The sequence below is a fragment of the Amphibalanus amphitrite genome, unplaced genomic scaffold (genome assembly GCF_019059575.1).
Source record: "Amphibalanus amphitrite isolate SeventyFive unplaced genomic scaffold, NRLGWU_Aamphi_draft 002353F_arrow, whole genome shotgun sequence".
Taxonomy (NCBI): Eukaryota; Metazoa; Arthropoda; class Thecostraca; order Balanomorpha; family Balanidae; genus Amphibalanus; species Amphibalanus amphitrite.
The window spans coordinates 23,550-37,500 of record NW_024883818.1 but is presented as its reverse complement, the minus strand read 5'-3'; the positions used below and the strand labels follow the sequence as shown (position 1 = coordinate 37,500).

The following is a 13,951-nucleotide window of genomic DNA, read 5'->3' as shown; positions in this document are numbered from 1 at the left end:
GGCCGATTGTTTCCTACGATCACACAGTGACCCCCCGCGTCACACGCACACTCCCCGCCCCTGCAGTGTTGATCGAACCAACAGGTGGGCGGCGGGCGGGGACGGGGCTCGCTGGCAGCCTTTGTCGACCTTTATAGCCTCGGGGATCGAGTGTGGCCCGCAGAATGACTACATTAATCTTCCGTGTGTGTAGTTAGTCAACCTATTCACCGTAAAGCTGTGTTCAGAATGGCGAGTGTGTTTGAAACGGGTTGGGATGGGTTTATTCGGCACGTCTTCTGTGAGGAGGCTGGGCCTTTTTAAATCCTCGGCAAGGGACTGCATATTTAAATCTTTTTCTTCTGATACATTCGTCTCACTGTTAATTAAATTTTATTCACTCGCTTATGAACCTCTATTTAAATTTTCGTGCCTGTTTTGCTATCATTTCTGCTGTATGCTCGAAACTTATCTTAATTATGTTCATGGTATGAACCCACATCATCACACTCACGAGTCGTTCGTCGTGGCTGACCCTCCCCTTCTGACGTCCCTCCTCCACCTCCCCAGGACGTAGACGGCGAGAAGACGGAGCTGACGGAGGGAGACGTCACCATCCTGGCCACGGTCTCTCAGCTGCTCGGCCTCGAGGGAGACGACGTGCGCCTGGTGCTGCTCAACAGGCAGATCAACGTGCGCGGCAACATCACAGAGATCCCGCTCAAACCGCACGAGGTACGTGCGACAGACCAGTGACCACCGTGTGACCGGCCGGCCCCCGGGCGTAACCGAGCTTGTTATAGTCTGTTCCATATCAAGCTTGCAGTTGGAGTTTCTTCGGCAGATCAATCCTCCGCTCAAGAATTTGCGTCTTAACATGTAAGAGCTGTATATACAGAAATCACGCACTGCTTTCAGCAGGGCACTTCGGCTGCAAACTTGAAACGGAACAGAGTATAATTAAAGATGTTTTTGTAGCGAATTGAAAATTATAATTGACACGCTTGTAGGTGTTTGAAAATATCCAATGAAATAATGTAGATGAAGTTCTGGTTTCGAAAAAAAGCATTTAGCTCACAATAATGCCTACAGACTTTGTCACTAAAGCTGGGGAAGTGAAGAAAAAGAACCAACAATTCAGATGCCGGCCACAATTTCGCTAGCCCCTGCAGGCTGTTGAAAGCCTCTTCGGCCGTCCCGCGGTGGCGGTTCTTATCTCCGCAGTTCATTAGACTGAAGGCCGGCGCGGCGCAGGCTGCGCCATGTCTTCAGTCGCTATTTCTGTGCTGCTCCCGAAACATATGGTCCCGCTGGGTCGGTCCACATGTTTTTGCGCCGCTGGGATGCCGCCTTGCTTCTCATTTCCGTCAGCACAATATCCTCCATATTTTGTCAGTAAACCTCAGAATAGTGGTAGACTTTGTCGACAAACCTAGGGTGGCACCGGACACAACGCACGACCTGTGTGTCGCGAGGTGCGAGGACCAGTTGAGGAACAGATCCCGGTGTCACTAACAGAGTCTTAGCGGTGGTGTGCGAGCTCCGTCTCTGCAGACGGAACTAACCTGGTTACCAAGCGCTAAACCAACAGCCCGCCGGGCTAGTCCGAACGTAGTCACAACACGGGGACGACCGTAACAACACCCCGAGGCACGGTCTGCCCATTACTCTCTCAAAGCGACACAACAGAGTCGACTGTGGCCGGAAGCGAGGAGCACGCACGCCCCTCTGCTCAGGGGGTGTTTTTGTGATTACCGAAGGCGGAGGGGTTTGGCGTATCGCGGACTGGTGCCAGCCGAGAGCAGCTGGATAGATTTAGATAAATGAAGTGTGGGGGTTTTCATGTTGTCGTGTGTCTGACGTAAATGATGTTGGTTGTCTCATATTGTTATTCCCTTCCGCGTGCATAGGTGCAATAAGGTCAAGCAAGATGGTATTGCTTTATTTTATTGTTCGACATGAAAACATTTTCATGGCCTGCGTGAATTAGTTTGGTCTACCTTTGAATAAGTGAGCGTGAAACTAACTCTGAAAGCGATAGGAATATGAAAATGAAGATGAAGTGGAAGTCTTCTCATTTAAGGTCATTGAGGCAGGTAGCATAATCGTGATCATGGTGTGTGCCTCGTCTATTGGTCAGCCCAGCCCACAAATATGTCTCTAGAACTGATCCCCTTGCACACCTTTCGGCTTGTACCCCGTTGACTCGTTCACCGTGTCACCCCTTCACCCTGTGTGTGTGTTTCAGGCCCGCGAGAACCGGCACGCCATGACCAAGGCGCTCTACTCCCGGACATTTGCGTGGCTGGTGAACCAGATCAACACGTGCACAAACCCCGGCCAGGACAGCGGCGCCTTCCTCGGCGTGCTAGACATCTTCGGCTTCGAGAACTTCGGGAAGAACTCGTTCGAGCAGCTCTGCATCAATTACACCAACGAGAAGCTGCACACCTTCTTCAACCACTACGTCTTCGCGCTGGAACAGGAAGCGGTAATTATCTCAGATATTAGATGTAACCCATAGTCTTGTGTAGAGTAGTTTTTTTTCAATAACTGTCGATAGCTTCTCCCGATACAAGTGGATTGGTGCCTGCGTGTCACTAGGTCTGCAAAATATTTGTTTCAAGAGCGTCCGAACGGATGCTGTAATTGATTCGCCGTTTAATGTCTGGCAAAACATTGTGTTTGCCAGGCTTTCCATAGAATTCCGTGGCCTGCGTGCATAGTTGAGACAAACGTAAGAGCAGCGATATGAAGATTGAAGGGGCTTTTCGTGTTGTTCGTTACACAAAATGTGATGCGTGAGATCTTAGCAAGACATTCTGTAAAGTGTTGTCTACAGTGCCATCTTGTCTCGCACTGCACTCTCGGTTGAAGTCAAAACAACACTCGATGGGATCATGGGGCACCTGTAACAGCCTTTCACGTAAAAGCGCATATCATTTTCGGATAAGTTGCCGAGATGAATACGCTCTCTCTTTTGCATGTGATGTTGTTCTACTACAATGGTATCACGACTTTACTATACATCCTATATTCCTACCCCTATATTCCTATATTTTCCATATCCTATATCCTATATTCCTACATTATAGCATGCAGCTTAAATCACATGCAGTATACTTATCTTACAAGGGCTTTAGACATGGCCCGTCTGTCATGTGTATATCTTTTTTTTCCACCGTTTTCACTTCGCTATACGTATGTCAGATTAGACCCATTTATATTACTGACACTTCACAGATCGTATATACATAGCGACCATCCCGCTCAGCTGTGGGTGTCCTACACGCTTACGTCAGCGATTTGTATTCCATCAGACCACCGAAAATATCCAAACTGTCTCATATGATGGCAATCTCTCCTCATCGGTATCACACACCACCCTAGAGGTCCATGATTATTTCCCCTGACGGCAATATCCCCCGGCCGTGTTAGCCCAAATGTCAGACCTCCATTCTGGCCGTGGTATCTCGGAGGTCGATTCGCCCTCTCCTACAGTTATGTAAACTAACACAGCCGCCGGGAGCCCGGCGTCGGTCCCACAGGCTGCAAACGGACCGACGTCTGCTCATAGAGCTCGCACGAGATGGATGTCTATTTTTACATGCTTGTTTGCGGGCCCTTTGAGCCGCCCTGGTATTGTTGCAATGGGATGTAGTGGTAGTTGAGTTCGATTGCTGGTGAGTTATCTTGGCCACCCGTTGTTTATCGCTTAGTATGGAGAGGTATAGTGCAACATAGTTCTCACTTCTCAGTAGACATCGGTGTAAACGCTATGTTCCAAGACACATCTTTCTGTTCTCAGTATCGGCAAGAGGAGATCCAGTTCGCGCACATCAAGTTCTCAGACAACTCCGAGTGCCTGGAGCTGATAGAGAAGCCGCCTCGCTGCATTCTCAAACTGCTCTCCGAGGAATGCCGAATGCCAAAGGTGAGTAAAACCCACATCAATTTGATGCTGCAGAATTATCCAATCTCCAACATCACCACACAGCAGCCCACGCTCGCTCTCAACATTAATCCTCCGCCCGGTAACTGAATCTATGTAATACCTCCCGTAAAGCCATGTTCCGGGTTTCCGGATGCGCGTCTATTAGACGCTCCATTTATTTGAACACTGCGCAGTGCGTTCAATTTGACAGTAGCATCCCATCGGTCACTGTTGGCTCGCTCCCGGCCGCCGACCCGAGCTCAGTGACCTTTGACCTCTGAGCGCTCCGCTGCGCGCGGGGCTTCAGTCGGATGAGTGCAGATGCCACCCGGGCAGACGCACGGTAGCGGGACGTTACTTGGGTGGATGGTGATGTCTTTTATAGGCGGCACTGCACATTGGGATTGTATCAAACACGGCTGAGGAAGATCAATGGCTGCGTTAGTGGCCAAGCGACGATTGTTTGATTGGATGTGATGTTAGTACCTTCTAAATGTTTCGCACAATATGGCATTCGCAAGGGCAACCATGGCTTCAGACATGAACAATAACAGTCGTGACGGGTTCGAAAATTATATTTGTATCGTGTCGAGTTTTGGCTGAGATGATTACATTGGATAATCACCTCAGCGGGCCTCAGCCTTCCCCCTTTTCTCCCCAATTTCCTCCCCGGCCGTCAATGTCTCACCGTCACGGCCCGGTCTAACCCACTCGCCACTCAGTGGTGGTTCTCGGCGCTTCGGTGCCCGGCGGCGGTCCGGCGCTCTGAACTGAACCGAGCCACGCCCGTGTGGGCGGATCGACCGGTCCCCCGCCCCTCTGCCTCTCTCCCCCGCCCCTCTCTCCCTCTCGGAGAGCTCACCTCGGAAATGGGTGACGCGGCGCCCGTCGGCACTCCCGCCGGGGGGGGGGGGGGAGGGGGGATCGAGCTGGGCTCTGTATCGTGCCGCTCCAGTCGGGCCGGCCGCACTGCCGAGTTTTACGCTTCACTGGACTCGTTTTGGGTCTGCGTCGGCATGACTGTTTATTTATTCATGTTATCGGGATGAAGGCTATCTCCTCGCTAAATAATTGGATGGCCGGAGTGATTGTAATGGGTTTTCTAAATAAATGTTCCAAATGCCATTATCATGAGTAGGTGTTTATGCGGTCTCTTAACGATGCCCATAATTCATTAGCTTAGTTCAGAGAGATATTAGTCGATTTGGCGAGAACAGTTTTCATGCATTAGAAAATAAACATTTGTTTGGAATGGAGCGTTCTTAGTTGTTGTCCTATGTTGTCTGTTGATGGGAGCACCATCTGACCAGCCGCTTCCGTCGTCCCGCTGTCTCCCCCAGGGCTCTGACGAGACATACCTCTCCAAACTGCACGTCGAGTTTGAGTCGCACCCGTACTACGTCAAGGGCGAGGACCGACGCCGCTGGGAATCTGAGTTCAGCATCCGACACTACGCCGGCCACGTCACCTACACGATCGCCGGCTTCGTCGACAAGAACCGGGACGCCCAGCAGGATCTGTTCTTTGACTTCATGAGCCGGTCCAAGAACAAGTTTGTCGAGGAGCTGGCTCAGTTCCAGGTGAGCGAGACTTGGCGAGGATGGCAAGCGGCACTGGATTATGTGTAGGCACAACGACCCAGCCACGTTTGAAGTGATTTGGTCATTTTTGTGACTCTCTTTTTGCGTATTAATTTTATAGTGAATTTAATGTTTGTTGTGGATTAGGGGCGCGCCGACTGCTAGGTCATTTTGCGCCCAATAGTGAATTTAAGTAACGAGCTAAACGTAAACCGCAAACCATATTCGCGCCTTCGGTGGCGTTTTCGAGCCGCGGACACTCCGTGCGCTTTCTCTAACCTGCCCCTACCCCGCTAGGACCTGCTGAGTTGTATGTCCCGCACCGGCACCATGAGCAGCACCGTCTCCCGCGGCACCTCCAAGGGCAAGCCGACCGTCAGCGACGCCTTCAGACAGCAGCTGCAGGCGCTGGTCGACCTCCTACAGATGAGCAATCCTTGGTGAGTAGTCTCCTCCAGTTGAATACGAGCAACGCTGTCAAATGCCATTTATGTATTGTCAGAAGAAATTAAAGTAAAAACGTTCCACGCGCACGCGACTGCAGCCTGGTCCCGCAGATGCGGCTACCTGCTGCGCTCGTCACCTAAATAGCAGCGAGCCGGGCCGATTTAGACGATGTTTTCCCCGATCCGGTACCTGTTTATCTCATCTGGCCTGGGGCGGTGCCAGCGGACGGTAAAGTCGTTAGGGCCTGCCCTGGTGCGAAGGCAAAACATCATTTATGCTCATAAGTGTGCCGCTGTCATCGGCTTGTTTTCGAGCGGCACGAGGCAGCCGAGGTTTATGAGGAATTCCGTATGGTGCGGATGTTGTGATGATGCGTTTATGGACCCATCTAAAGATTTCCTTTTCTATGAAAGTTACGCTCATTCATGCCAAGTTTCTCGCTTTCGCAATGTCTGCGTGTTGGTCGCTTAACAGAGTGCCCTTCCAATGTCTCTTAGCTCGCTCAATTTGAGATCGTTTATCATCTCCCTCTTCTCAGGTACGTGCGGTGCATCAAACCCAACAGCAAGAAGCAATCGCGCTGCTACGACGCGCCACTGGTGCTCGACCAGCTCAAGTACCTGGGCATGCTGGACATCATCAAGATCCGCAAGCAGGGTTTCCCGATTCACCTGCCGCATCCAGAGTTCTGCCAGCGGTACCAGTGTCTGACAGGGCGGCGATGGAGGCAGGCGGCCGCAGCCGAGGGATGCAGGTATGGCACGCGGCCGCCAGGGTGGTGACGAGGGTCGTGTGCTTGAGGACGAACTGTCTATGGTGTTGATTATTTGTCTACATATGTGCATTGAGGAGGCTGAGGTGTTTTAAGAGTTCAAGCTGAGTCATATGCTTTACCAGATATTGTGTAACTTCTACAGTACCTAGTCAGCTCGGATCCTCACTGAAAGCGCTGAAGGCATTTCACAATTTTTCTTCTTCTTAAGCATCATCTATATCCTCGCAACCCATCATGGCGTGTACTTTTCTCCCAGCTCCTGTAATCTATGTCGCTTTACCCATCACCCCTCTGACCCCAGTGTCTGCTTCCAACAGGCACATCATGAAGCAACACGGCCTGCCGGAGCGCGAGTGGCAGATGGGAAAGACCAAGATCTTCCTCCGCCATTGCGTACATGAGCCGCTGGAGGACAAACGGACGGCCCTTGTGCACAAATCGGCTGTGCGCATACAGAAAGTATACAGAGGCTACGTGCGCAGAAAAGGTACGTATGTACAGAGGTGTCTTCGTGCAGCGTATGAACGTTACTGACAGAATTGTCCATATCTTATGATGTTTAGCAAACATGTTACTCGCTACTTGTTCCTGCAGCGGGTGCGGTTTATGCTGGGATGTGACCTAGTGTTGTGTTGTTTATACATTGCAGCTGAGTCGTCTGCCTGAGGCATATATGAGTCTCCGGACTGACCTATAACACGCACTCTCCTGTCTTTCTTTCACAGCGTACCGGGAGAAGCTGGAGGCGGTCAAATGTCTGCAGCGCCACTACCGAGCCAAGCGGCAGAGGCTGCTGTACCTGCGACAGCGCCGAGCTGTCATCGTGCTGCAGAAACACCTGCGCGGCATGTTCGCTAGAGAGGTACGGGTGGTGGGGAATGTTTGATAGATTAAAGGCATGAGCGAGGTCAGCATTGGGGGAGGGGAGAGAGGTTTGCCAGAGAATATGTGCGCACGTAGGGACATAAGTGATGGAGAGGTATACGGAAATGATTGCTAAAGTTACGGTAGGTGACCCTGGCACGGTATAGTGGATAATATTTAATGTTTCTCGAGACGGAAGAATCGGGTTTCGTGTTACCGTGTAGCATTTGGCACGCCCTCCTTCCAACATTAACAAGTTGTTATGTCGCTTTCAGGTGGCCACCGCTCTGCGTGACATGAAGGTCATGGAAGAGGAGCGGCAGAGGAGAGAGAAACTCGAGGAGGAGAAGAGGAAAGAGGAGGAGCGGCGACGAGAGCTGGAGGAGGAGGAACGGAGGCGACTCGAGGCGGAGGAACAGTATGTAGTCTGCAGCTGAATGGCTTACAAATGCGACTCAGCACGACGTGTGCTGGCAATCGGCGTCGAAAAAAGAGCAGCATCGCTACGCGCCATTGCTTTGCCTTTCTATCCAAACAGTAATGCTGACAAGTTATTCCCTGTCATGCGTCATTATCAAGTTATCAATATTTCCACTTTTTCATGAAAGAGTAATTTTATACCATGATTTTCCTAACGAACTTGGAATCTCTTACAATGATTATAGCAATTCACCGACGAAGCCGGAGAGGAGCCGGAGCTGCTTTGCTTTGCTGTTCACCCCGCTGCCGAGAGCCCACCGGGTCCAGGCGCCTGACTCCGGCCCCCAGTGACCCTCTCATGAGTAAACAACCCTTGAAGCCTCGCCCCCTTGTCCTCGGTGAGACTCCGAGGATTTCGCCGCATCTGATGGCTATGTGCTTTTGATACCAGCGTGCTTGCGATGCCAAGCTGCTCTCGTTTGGCTTGTGATGCTTGCGTCTGGTTGACCGATGGCTTTTACTTTCCACCAGGCCTCTTCCCCCGCCGGAACCGCAGCAGAACGGAAAGTAAGTCGGACAGGATGAAGCCAGGGTTACTGTTGTCTTTTGTAGATGCAAATATATATTGTGTCATGGTTCGAATAGCATCTGATGATAATAATTGTCTTATAGAAACCTCAGCTGTTTGATACCCATCTGATTGGCATTATTGGCGTGTCAACTCCTCATTTTCTGCAGATGCTGCCTCATCCTAGCTTTATTCCCATTGATTTCCCCCTGACACTTTCTAGTTACTGAATGAAAGTGGTATTTAACTGCAATAGCTACAGATCGTATTTGATCGACACTTAAGTCTCCTCTATCTGACTGGGTCATCCGTCACTGTATTGCTGCTACCCAATGTTGATTGTTCTTCCACTGTTCCACTTCCTCTGTTGTGTGACATTAGTAAGTTGTCTCCGCACCACATTCAATGCCACCGTCCTGACCGCTGCCATCGCGTCTCGGTAGGCTGATGCAGGAGGAGATTGACGAGATGACGGAGATCGCCGACCAGCTCAACATGAAGCTGGCCGCCGGCGACGCTGAGCGACCGGCCGGAGGTCGCGCCAAGTCCTCCGTCTCTGTCGACCTGGACAACCTGTTCTCGTTCCTCAGCGACATGAACTCGGGGCAGAGCAGTGTGGTGAACGAGATCCACCAGAACCTCGAGGAGCTCGAGCTGACCGTGCTGGAGGAGGTGAGCATGGTCGATAGCGGGACATGGCTGGTGTTAGGTTTGGTTGCACCATAGAAGTTTGTATAGTAGTGACCACAGGACGAGGATGCATAAATTAAAGGTACCAAAAACTACGTGTTGTTTTGCCGCGGTACAATGACCGAGATGATCAAACATCAGATAACTTGCGACCAGCATTTGTTTGATATCCTCGTCACCTCGTCATACCTTCTTGAGGCTGACCGATCGTCTGTTGCAGATGGACGAGCTGACGGGCCGTCGGGCTGCGTCCGGCGGACCCTCGCGCGGCGCGCCCACCCCTCCTCTGCCGCCACCGAGTCCGATGGCCGAGGACACGGGTGAGGAGCCGACCTCGCTGCCGCCGCCGCCGCCTCCTGCCGACCTCCCCCCGCCTCCACCGGAGCAGGAGTCCGAGCTGCGGGACGGCGAGCCGGGCCCCGAGCTGATCCTTCCGCCTCCCGGCGAGGAGCTGTACGGCCGGCGCAGCGCCGCGCCGCAGCCGCCGCCCATTGAGCGCATTCCCAAAGAGCCCATCTACGAGAGCATCCTCGTCAACAATAAGAAGGCGCCGAGCGACCCGGAGCCGGCGCCGCCGGCCATCCCGTCGGTGCCGCCGCCGGGCCCGCCGCCCGGCGCGCCGGCTCACCAGGGTGTGGAGAAGGTACAGCGGGCGAGCCGGCACCGCCTGCGCAGTGGGTCGCCGGCCGGACGGGCCCGACTGGCCAGCGGTCAGACGCCGCTCAGCCCCAACCGCAGCCGAAATAACAGCACCACCAACAGCCGGCGCGCGTCGGTGAGTGGTAACGCCGCGCACAGAGATGGGGTACAGTAGAAGCATAGGCTGGCGACTGTGGGAGTTTTTTATTCTCTGTCTACAAGCTGCTGCTGTTTTGTGTACAGTTTTATCATTGCATTCGCTCCAATTATTTTTGCGTTTTGTTCTCGAAAGAAGCAGATTCGTCTTCCAATATTCTCACTCACCGCCGTATGTCGATCCTGGGACCTTGCCCTTTTCTTATTGCTCTCGACTTCCTTTTCCTGACTTCTTCGCATCTCGTCTCGCCTCAGATCTCCCAGGAGGAGGACGAGCGGGACCAGCGGCGCCGGCAGCGGGTCGAGCGCAAACTCCAGGAGCTGCAGGAGCTCGAGCGGCAGGGCGACGCCAAGCCGGAACAGCAGGAGCACTTTGATATGATCGAGTTCGCCGAGACATACTTCAACATGCACGAGAGGGTGCCCGAGGGTGAGAGAGCGGGATACGGGAACTATCAGTGAGAAGCATGCGTGATTAAGTGGTGGTTGCCTGCGTATTGTGCTGTGAATTACTGACAGGATGTTGGATTGCGAAAAAATATGGCAGGATGTTTGAGTAAAGAAGTAGGCTCGAGGCTATATTACTCTCGTCGATAAAAATATGTTCGGGGTTCTCTGTTCAAGAAAACCCATGAGTTTGACTTCCACTTTGCACACCAGCACATGAATTGGATTACTTTGTACTGTACAGTCAGTCTTGAAAGTACCGCGCATCGGTGCCTTGGATCCATCAAGCCCGACCGAGGAAGTGCTGCTAGCTTTGAGTCACCCAGTCAAATGACGTGGGGGATGGATGAGGATGTCAATTGGTTCAGTGACTCTCAAATTTAGCAGCCCTTCCTCGGTCGGATTTGATGGATACACCGTACAGATGCGCGGTATTTTCAAGAGAGATTGTACGATATTGCTTCTAGGGATGCATTACGTCTTCCGTTTTTCCCGTTTAATCAACCGCTTACATGCCACTTTGTTTCATCTCCTTCCACCCAGGCGCCATCATCTCGACACTGAGCCGGCGCGGCCGGGGCTGTGTGGACTACCTGCCAAAGTACGAGATGATAACGTACACAAAGGTGCCGTGCATCCCCACCTCGCACGTTCACATGTACGATCCGGACGACGTGGACATCGCCTGTGCCATCTTCAAGGTAAGCTAGGCCGTCCAGTCGCCAGTCTAAGCTAGTTGTAATTGTCCGGCGGAACGGCGGGGGGGGGGGGGGGGGTGAAGTGGCAGTACGGTGCGCTTGGTAACGGGAGATGGAACTTTGACATACCTACTTTGCAATGACTTTGCTATGACTGGGAACACATTGTATTGGGGGACTTGTCTGCTGGGATTTTATGACGAGAACTTGATTAGCGGATCGTAACTGAACTGTGTAATATGTTGTGTAAAAGGCGTTCCCATTTTCTTCCTATGACTATGTTTGTTTGGTTGTCTCACAGGACCTGCAGCAGTACATCAAGGGTGACCTGAAGCCAGAAGCTGAGATCAAAATCATCCAGACTATTGTTCAGCATGGCATTGAAAGGGAAGAGCTCAGGAACGAAATCTACGTACAGGTAATTGAAATAAATGCCTACCGATAAAACGTGAACGATATCTATGCAAGTTTGTGTGCCAGATGCCTTGTCCAGTAGCATGCCGTATGTTCCATTCCCATGATCATGATGATTCAGATTATGCTTGCTTGGCTGCCACACGGCTGGTCTCAGTTATTATTGATCAAACCTGGTATGCCAAATGCCAATACTTGTTCAACGATCGACGGCTATTTCCCACTATTAGCTACCCTAGTGGCCTCTCCGGAAACTTCAGGTGACCTCATCCCCTTCGAATCGACCAGTGAATATCGTCCCAGCAGGTCTGACCCCGGCTCTTGTTACAGTGTATCCGTCAGATCACTAACAACGCGGTCGTTGATCACGCGCCTGTGGTTACGGCTCCGCCCCAGTCTTAGTACTGAGCTCCCCTCCTCTTTTTGCAGTGTATCCGTCAGATCACCAACAACCCGGTCCAGGAGTCTCTGGACAGGGTGTGGCTGCTGCTGTCCCTCTGTGTCGTCTCATTCCCGCCCGGGAAAATACTGTTCAAGGTACGTTCCCACGTGTGAGGACCTACTTCAGCATTCATTGGTAGTTCAAAATATTGATTTAAATTGCTGACTTGCAGCAGATGATGGAAACTGTAATGTGATTATACTTTCGATGCTCATTTTGTGCTGCATTTCATTACAATCATGTCTGCCTACTGCCTGATTTAAGCGTATGAATTACTCGAGGTTTCGTGTCTAGCGCATGCTTCCGATTTGTCTTATCTGATAATTGTAACTGACGACCGACTTTGTCTTCGTTCCCCAGTACTTTGTGAGTTTCCTGCGCAAATCGCAGTACTCTTCAGACAGCCGGGCGCTCCAGTACGTGCAGTGGTGTCTTGACAACTGCAAACACTCGCACGTCACCTGCAGAAAGAACCCGCCCAGCACTGTCGAGATCACGGTTAGTGACGAGTCCCGCGATGCCAAACATCGCTCAGTAGTTCCACCTTGTTATCGAAAAGAACCTCTGTATCAATCTGCAGCCGGTCTTGGTGCATGTTTGGATTCCACAAGTACTTATTTGCAGTTGCGAATTAATTCATGTATTCTTTCATTCTGCGTTTATTGAATTGAAAGTCATTCTTTTCCGTTCATCTACACATGCGATCATTGTATCGGTAATCAATCCATCGGTGGTTTGATATTCGCCTGTAAATTGTGTCTTCATCCGCTGACCGTTTGTCACTGTTCCTCCCCTCAGGCGATGAAGCGTCTGGGCACCATCGTGTGTCGCTTCTTCTTCATGGACGGCATGACGAAGGCGGTGGACGTGCACCCGATGGACACAGCCGCCGACGCCATGTCCAAGATCGCAGACAGGTTCGTCAGCTGAGGCTGCGGGGATTGTGTAATGTTACAGTAGGTACGGTGTATTAACTCAGTTCGGGGCGTTTGGTCATGATGGATCAGTGTAGATTGTACATTCGGTATATTGGGTGTCAGTTTATTTTATGGGCTAACTTTGTCTATTTTTCGGGTTTTTCGTCTATGCTCGTCTATTTCATCTACTTATTCGTAGTTCCCCACCCTGACCAAGCACTCCATGTTCTCTCATTTGGCTATTTATATCGCTTGGATGCCGATTTGTGCCTTCCGATATGTCCTAGTCTGTTATTTAGTAAAACAATCCTTTCACACTTGTGTGACATTCTGTGTCTGGCTGCAGGATCGGCCTGTGGAACCTGGAGGGCTGGGCCGTGTTCCAAGCCACCGCCGAGGGCGAGCATCACGTCAAGTCACACGAGTACCTCTATGACGTTATCGCCTCCTGGGAAATGTGAGTCACGCGCTGAGAATGGGCTGGCACGTATGGCGATTGAGCTTTTGACGATTGGAGTGTAGTGAACTCACATAGAAAGATATATTCGTTTGTTGTGAAAATGTTCGATCACTGCTTTTTCAAGATCTTGCGATGTAATTTGTCATAGGTTCTGGATTTCACGAAACGCCCCAATTACCTCGCCTAACTAACGGTCCTCCCCATTGGCCCGTCCCCACCTCTGACCCTCCCCTGTACCGCACACTGATCTTGCCCTGACCCTCCCCTCTGACCTATCCCACCCCACCTCCATCAGTGAGAAGCAGCAGCGCTCGACGCGCGCCGCCGAGTCCCCCGCCAGCTCTCCGATGCTGCGGCGACAGTCTGCCGTCGGAGTCGGCGCCGGTGAGAACCGGTTCATCTTCAAGAAGCGGCTCTTCAAGGCCACCAGGGAGATCCCGAGCGACCCGGTGGAGGTGCACATGCTCTACTCGCAGGCTGTCTATTCGGTAGTACAGGTGAGTGAGGTATTTGAACGGGTT

At 51.7% G+C, this 13,951-nt stretch overlaps 1 protein-coding gene across 1 annotated transcript in view; it reads left to right on the top strand.

Annotated features, from left to right (window-relative positions):
• The window catches only part of LOC122376862 (unconventional myosin-X-like), a gene marked incomplete at both ends in the record, with an annotated part of 37,961 nt that overhangs the window by 647 nt on the left and 23,363 nt on the right, over window positions 1-13,951 (top strand). The window contains 20 exon segments of the mRNA XM_043356832.1: window positions 550-714; window positions 2,228-2,470; window positions 3,788-3,913; window positions 5,254-5,493; window positions 5,791-5,933; window positions 6,479-6,694; window positions 7,033-7,202; window positions 7,441-7,577; window positions 7,855-7,997; window positions 8,531-8,566; window positions 9,011-9,239; window positions 9,478-10,032; window positions 10,308-10,482; window positions 11,043-11,200; window positions 11,499-11,615; window positions 12,041-12,148; window positions 12,414-12,551; window positions 12,852-12,970; window positions 13,317-13,427; window positions 13,726-13,927. Of these exon segments, the coding sequence (XP_043212767.1) occupies window positions 550-714; window positions 2,228-2,470; window positions 3,788-3,913; window positions 5,254-5,493; window positions 5,791-5,933; window positions 6,479-6,694; window positions 7,033-7,202; window positions 7,441-7,577; window positions 7,855-7,997; window positions 8,531-8,566; window positions 9,011-9,239; window positions 9,478-10,032; window positions 10,308-10,482; window positions 11,043-11,200; window positions 11,499-11,615; window positions 12,041-12,148; window positions 12,414-12,551; window positions 12,852-12,970; window positions 13,317-13,427; window positions 13,726-13,927 (3,531 nt within the window).